This window comes from Armigeres subalbatus, chromosome 1 (genome assembly GCF_024139115.2).
Source record: "Armigeres subalbatus isolate Guangzhou_Male chromosome 1, GZ_Asu_2, whole genome shotgun sequence".
Taxonomy (NCBI): Eukaryota; Metazoa; Arthropoda; class Insecta; order Diptera; family Culicidae; genus Armigeres; species Armigeres subalbatus.
Window position 1 is genome coordinate 199,046,503 of NC_085139.1, and position 7,299 is coordinate 199,053,801.

Consider the following 7,299-nt stretch of genomic DNA (forward strand, 5'->3'; position numbering starts at 1 on the left):
ATGGAGGCTTTCAAATTTAATTCCATTTCGCAGAAGGAGAAGCAGACGTTTGCTGAATTCGAGACTGAGCTGCGAACGCGAGTTCAGTACTGCGAGTTTAGTTGTGGTACATGTCAAACGCCGTATAGTGACCGTATGCTGCGTGATAGGATTATAATCGGAATCCAGGATAAAAAGCCGCAATTGAAACTATTGGACGGCCGAGATGATCCCCTTACCAAAATTGTCGAAACATGTAAAGTATTTGAAGCTGCATCAGAAAACAAACTACTGCTGGATCGAAGAAGCAATCTTCTGGAAGTGAAGCTGGTTCCAAAGAAGGAAGACGTCGTTCCGGAAGTGAAAACTGTTGATACAATCACACGCAATCGTTGCTACAGCTGTGGAAGGCAGTTCAACCAGAACCATCGGAGGGTCTCTCCGGCCCTGAACGCCGAGTGTTACTCTTGCGGTGAGGTTGGTCACTACAGCAAGTGCTGCCGCAAAGCCAACGAGCAAAATGCTGAAAATAAAGCCAACGAGAAGCAGCCAGCAATCATCGAAGCGAAACGAAGGCTCCGGTAAAATAGTACAGTCTGTTAACTGGAGCACAAATTCTGTGAGTGGGAAATCTAATGGTCCCCAGCCATGGCGAAAACTTCTCCGCATAGCAGATCAAGAGGTTTGGTTCAAATTGGATACTGGATCCGATGTCAACTGCGTACCAATACGCACTGTTCGCAAACTCCACCTTTCAATGGACGAGTACAATGATGGTTTAATTTTGGACTATAGCTCTAACAGAATAAAAGTACATGGGAAAGTGATGTTAACATGTTTTGATACGGTCAGTGATCGCTCATATAGTGCCTCCTTTTTGGTTGTTGATAATTCCTTCGAACCGCTACTTGGATTACAGTCGTGTATTGAGTTCGGTTTAATAAAACGTCTCAGTGTGGTGGAAGGTTGTTTCGAGTTTTTCAAAGATAGTTGACATTTCATTACATGTTTTCGGGACATTTTTGAAGGACTAGAAAAATTTCCAGGACAGTGTGTGATTATCTTGAAAGAAAACTATGTTCCGTCATTGCATTACCGGAAGCGAGTTCCATTAGCTCTCCATGACCGTTTGAAATCGGAACTGGCACGACTGGTGAAAGAAGATATAATCTCTCCTGTGGACTATCCAACGGATTTGATTAGTAACATGCAACTGGTGTAAAAAAAACGAACGGTGACTGCATTTGCATTGATCCATTCATTCATTCATTTTTCATTCATTCATTTATTTAGTCTACATCTATACAGATAACACTGAATCAACAATTTGACGCCACAATACACGGTTCGAGGCCGCATCTCTCCATCCTCGAATACGCCCCACGCTCGCCAAGTCGTTCTGCACCTGGTCTGCCCATCTCGCTCGCTGCGCTCCACGTCGTCTCGTACCTGCCGGATCGGAAGCGAACACCATCTTTGCAGGGTTGCTGTCCGGCATTCTTGCAACATGCCCTGCCCATCGTACCCTTCCGGCTTTAGCTACCTTCTGGATACTGGGTTCGCCGTAGAGCTGGGCGAGCTCATGGTTCATTCTTCGCCGCCACACACCGTCTTCTTGTACACCGCCAAAGATGTTCCTAAGCACCCGTCTCTCGAATACTCCGAGTGCTTGCAAGTCCTCCATGTTTCATGTCCGTAGTCCATGTTTCATGTCCGTAGAGGACTACCGGTCTTATTAACGTCTTGTACATGACACATTTGGTGCGGTGGCGAATCTTTTTCGACCGCAGTTTCTTCTGGAGCCCGTAGTAGGCCCGACTTCCACAGATGATGCGCCTTCGTATTTCACGACTAACGTTGTTGTCAGCCGTTAGCAAGGATCCAAGGTAAACGAATTCCTCGACCACCTCGAAGGTATCCCCGTCTATCGTAACACTGCTTCCCAGGCGGACCCTGTCGCGCTCGGTTCCACCCACAAGCATGTACTTTGTCTTTGACCCATTCACCACCAGTCCAACTTTTGTTGCTTCACGTTTCAGGCGGGTGTACAGTTCTGCCACCTTTGCAAATGTTCGGCCGACAATGTCCATGTCATCCGCGAAGCAAATAAATTGACTGGATCTGTTGAAAATCGTACCCCGGCTGTTACACCCGGCTCTCCGCATGACACCTTCTAGCGCAATGTTGAACAACAGGCACGAAAGTCCATCACCTTGTCTTAGTCCCCGGCGCGATTCGAACGAACTGGAGTGTTCGCCCGAGATCTTCACACAATTTTGCACACCATCCACCGTTGCTTTGATCAGTCAGGTAAGCTTTCCAGGGAAGCTGTTCTCGTCCATAATTTTCCATAGCTCTACGCGGTCTATACTGTCGTATGCCGCCTTGAAATCAACGAACAGATGATGCGTTGGGACCTGGTATTCACGGCATTTTTGAAGGATTTGCCGTACAGTAAAGATCTGGTCCGTTGTCGAGCGGCCGTCAACGAAGCCGGCTTGATAACTTCCCACGAACTCGTTCACTAATGGTGACAGACGACGGAAGATGATCTGGGATATCACTTTGTAGGCGGCATTAAGGATGGTGATCGCTCGAAAGTTCTCACACTCCAGTTTGTCGCCTTTCTTGTAGATGGGGCATATAACCCTTCCTTCCACTCCTCCGGTAGCTGTTCGTTTTCCCAGATTCTAACAATCAGTTTGTGCAGGCAAGTGGCCAGCTTTATCGGATCCGTCTTGATGAGCTCAGCTCCAACACCATTCTTACCAACTGCTTTATTGGTATTTAGCTGTTGTATGGCATCCACAACTTCCCTCAAAGTGGGGGCTGGTTGGCTTCCATCGTCCGCTGAGCTGACGTAGTCATCTTCTCCGCTGCCTTGACTTTCACTGCCTGTACTCTCAGCGCCATTCAAATGTTCCTCGTAGTGCTGCTTCCACCTTTCGATCACCACACGTTCGTCCGTCAAGATGCTCCCATCCTTATCCCGGCACATTTCGGCTCGCGGCACGAAGCCTTTGCGGGATGCGTTGAGCTTCTGATATAACTTGCGTGTTTCTTGAGAACGGCACAGCTGTTCCATCTCCTCGCACTCCGCTTCTTCCAGGCGGCGTTTTTTCTCCTGAAAAAGGCGGGTCTGCTGTCTCCGCTTCCGTCTATAACGTTCCACGTTCTGCCGGGTACCTTGCTGCAGCGCGACCGCCCGCGCTGCGTCCTTCTCCTCCAGAATCTGTCTGCACTCTTCGTCGAACCAATCGTTCCGTCGACTTCGACCCATATACCCGACGTTGTTCTCCGCTGCGTCGTTAATGGCTGCTTTGACTGTATTCCAGCAATCCTCAAGAGGGGCCCCATCAAGCTCACCCTCTTCCGGCAACGCTGCCTCGAGATGCTGCGCGTATGCAGTGGCGACATCAGGTTGCTTCAGTCGCTCTAGGTCGTACCGCGGCGGTCGTCGGTACCGAACATTGTTGATGACGGATAGTTTTGGGCGCAGTTTAACCATTACCAGATAGTGGTCAGAGTCGATGTTAGCGCCACGATATGTCCTGACGTCGATAATGTCGGAGAAGTGCCGTCCATCAATCAGAACGTGGTCGATTTGTGATTCTGTCTGCAGTGGCGATCTCCAGGTGTACCGATACGGGAGGCTGTGTTGGAAGTAGGTGCTGCGAATGGCCATATTCTTGGAGGCGGCGAAATCAATTAGTCGTAGGCCGTTTTCGTTCGTCAGCCGGTGAGCGCTGAACTTTCCAATAGTCGGTCTAAACTCCTCCTCTTGGCCAACCTGAGCGTTCAAATCTCCTATGATGATTTTGACGTCATGGCTTGGGCAGCTGTCGTACTCACGTTCCAGCTGCGCGTAGAATGCGTCCTTATCATCATCAGTGCTTCCGGAGTGTGGGCTATGGACGTTGATTATGCTGAAGTTGAAGAACCGGCCTTTGATCCTCAACCTGCACATTCTTTCATTGATCGGCCACCACCCGATCACGCGCCTTTGCATATCGCCCATCACTATGAAAGCTGTTCCTAGCTCGTGTGTGTTGCCGCAGCTCTGGTAGATGGTATGATTACCTCTAGACGTTCGCACCATTGAACCCTTCCAACAAACCTCCTGCAGCGCTACGATGCCGAATCCACGGTCCTTGAGCACATCGGCGAGTATGCGTGTGCTCCCGATGAAGTTGAGAGATTTGCAGTTCCACGAACCGAGTTTCCAATCGCTAGTCCCTTTTCGTCGCAGTGGTCTTCGCCGATGGTTCCGGTCCGTACTCTCTTGTTGATTGTTCGTTGCTTATGATTTTTAAAGGCTGGCTTGCAGGGCCTGACACCAAACCCCTAAATTTCCGGAGGACCATTCCTCCTTATTTCCGGTGGACCATGGTGCACAGTTTCATAGAGTCCCTCGCTGGCACTCGGACGATGATCAGCCGCCCCTAACATGGAGAACAGACGCTGTTGTGAGCCGATCCTTACATGGAGAACAGACGCTCAATAAGATTTGCACCTCCGGAAGGAGCAAACCCCCTTCCCTGTCAGCATACGACCATAGTTCTCACCGGGGTTGGCTACCCGATCTTCCCTAAGGTTGCTCGTATCCCGGCCAGCACCGCGGGGAGGTAGGGATAGGAGTTGCTGGGTAAGAGGCTAAGGACCGCGAGATGGGGTCTATTTTATTCCTTCAGGTACGCGAAGTACCAATGGTACGCTTTACCCAGCATTTGCCATGCATTTGCATTGATCCGAAACAACTCAATAAGTGTATCAAGCGAGAACATTTTCTCCTCCCTACGCAACAGGATTTGTTCAGCAGCCAATCAGGGTGACACGTTTTCACTGTTCTGGATTTGAGTAGCGGATTCTGGCAGATGGAACCAGTGTTGTGCTTAATCATTATCAGACGATCATGATTGCAATTTTCATGTGAAAACTTTTCACGTGAAAACAGTAGGCGAGTTGTCGCCGGCGACAACTTCTCAAATTTTGTACTCAAACGATAATAAACACAGAATTTTCATTCAATCATTAATCTTCACTAATAATAGCTAACTGTCAACAGTCCCGTTATATCTTCTATTTGGCGTTATAGTTTCATGCTAGTAAGGAAAAATAGTTAAAAAGATAACGGTAAATGCTTCAAATCAAGATACAATTTTCAAACGATTATTACTCGCTGGCGAGTTTTTATCACTCGATAATTTAAAAAATGAAATCGCGGGTGAGTTTGATTATTCTCGATTTTTCGAAAATTTGATTTTTCCCAACCCTGGATGGAACTGGATCGTAATATTTCTGATTTAACAACGTTTATGACACCATTTAGCCGCTACAAATGGCAGCGAGTGCCATTTGGTTTGAACAACGCTCCTGAAATGTTTCAACGGAAAATGGTAACAATATTTGGCGATATTCCGGGGGTTGAAGTATATTTTGATGATGTTCTGATAGCAGGCGAGGATGAAGATGAGCATGACAGAGCTCTGGCGCAAGGTATTGAGCGAGCTCGTCAGAATAACGTGAAATTTAATGCTGACAAACTGCAGTTTCGTCAAAGCAAGGTGTCTTTTATGGGCAGTATTATCGGCGATGGGGAAATCCATCCACTGGATAAGGACGTTCGTGCAATAACGCACATGCCAAAACCTTCGTGTGTTGCTGACGTCTCTACCCAACAAACAAAGGAAGCTGAAGAAGAGCTTGTTTCGTAGCAAATAAGCTTATTAAACTAAAAAACTAGCTTGTTCAGTTTAAATTGTTTGTTGGGTAGGTTGCTAGGTCTTCTAAAGTATCTTGCAAAGTATATTCCAAACCTATCCAAACGTACAGTAAACCTACGAAAACTAACTAATCAAGGAACAAAATGGGAATGGACTGAGCTGCATGACCATGAATTACGAGATTTACTTTCATCCATCAGTACGAAACCAACGCTTGTAATTTACGATCCGAGTAAGCCGTGTATTGTTCAGTCAGATAGCTCAAAAGATGGTCTAGGCTGTGTTCTTCTGCAGGGTAATGTTCCTGTAGCGTACGCATCTCGTACTTTAACCAGTAGTGAGCAGAAATGGGCCCAAATTGAAAAGGAACTTCTGGCAGTTGTGTTCACATGTCCATTTCTTATACGGACGAGAATTCACAGTACAGTTGGACCACAATCCGCTCGAGACCTTAGTGAAACGAGATATTGATGACGTCACACCTCGATTGCAGCGAATGCTCATGGTTCTTCTGAAATACACAGGACTTTCAATTGTATATACCCCAGTAGTTGTTGCGGACTGTTTTTCTCGTGCATCGTTGCCTGATGTTGATGAATCAACCGTAGACCTTCAAAGTGTCGTGCACTCGTTAACTAGGAACGCATGTATGTCAGAGGACAACTATGTTCAGTATAAGCAAACCCTTGCCACAGATGAACGATACATGCGAATAGTGAAGTATGTTGAGAACGGGTGGCCTCCGTTTCATAAACTGGACGACCTCAGTCAACTGTTCCATAAGGTTCGAGAGGAACTCCACTATGAAAACGGGTTGTTGTTTAAAAACCATCGCTTGATTGTACCAACTGCATTACAATCCCTGATTTGTAAATGGTTGCATGGCGCACACTTGGGTATCGAGAAAACTCTTGCTAAGGCCAGGGATGACCAACGATCTAACAGAAGTAGTTGCATCGTGTACGATTTGTGAGAAATTCAAACGTAATAACTGTAAAGAACCTTTGGTACATGATGAAATCCCAGAATATCCATTCCATAGAGTATCAATGGATATCTACGAGTATGCCAGGATTGTCGCTGCGGTTTCCTTTGTTCTGCTGTCCGAAACATGTGTGGTACCTAACCGTCAAATCGCATGTATTTTTTCTTCATTGACATTTAGATCCCCTATCCTCGCCAGCAAAAGATGTTCCGGACAGCGACGACAGCGACAATGCTTATCTGGTAACTAAAATATCTTTTATCTCCACACTACCACTCCCGATTTGAGTGAAGAGTACCTAATATTAAGTACTTTTTTCTAACCGTGCATGTAGTCATTCTAAAATCACGTACCAATTTTCCCGACGGTCAACCGGACAACCGTCGCGACGCCAACGCAACCGTCATCCGTCATTATCATGCTGCATCCGCTGTATCGCCTGATACAACATCCAAGCTCACTGCTCTTCTCACACTACCGTTGGCGAGAACAAGACGCCACTATAAGTCCCGTTATAAACAGATCAACTGTTTCGGCTGCCATCACTGCCTGGTCGTCACACACGAATAGTGGTCATGTAGTTGTGAGATGGCAATCGCATGTTTTGACAGA

General features: G+C 46.9%; 1 protein-coding gene across 1 annotated transcript; it reads left to right on the forward strand.

The window, feature by feature from the left end:
- On the forward strand, window positions 1–564 carry LOC134206905 (uncharacterized). Its single transcript, XM_062682652.1, has one exon. The coding sequence runs from the start codon at window positions 1–3 to the stop codon at window positions 562–564; it is 564 nt and encodes a 187-aa protein (XP_062538636.1).
- Window positions 565–7,299: the final 6,735 nt, after the last annotated feature.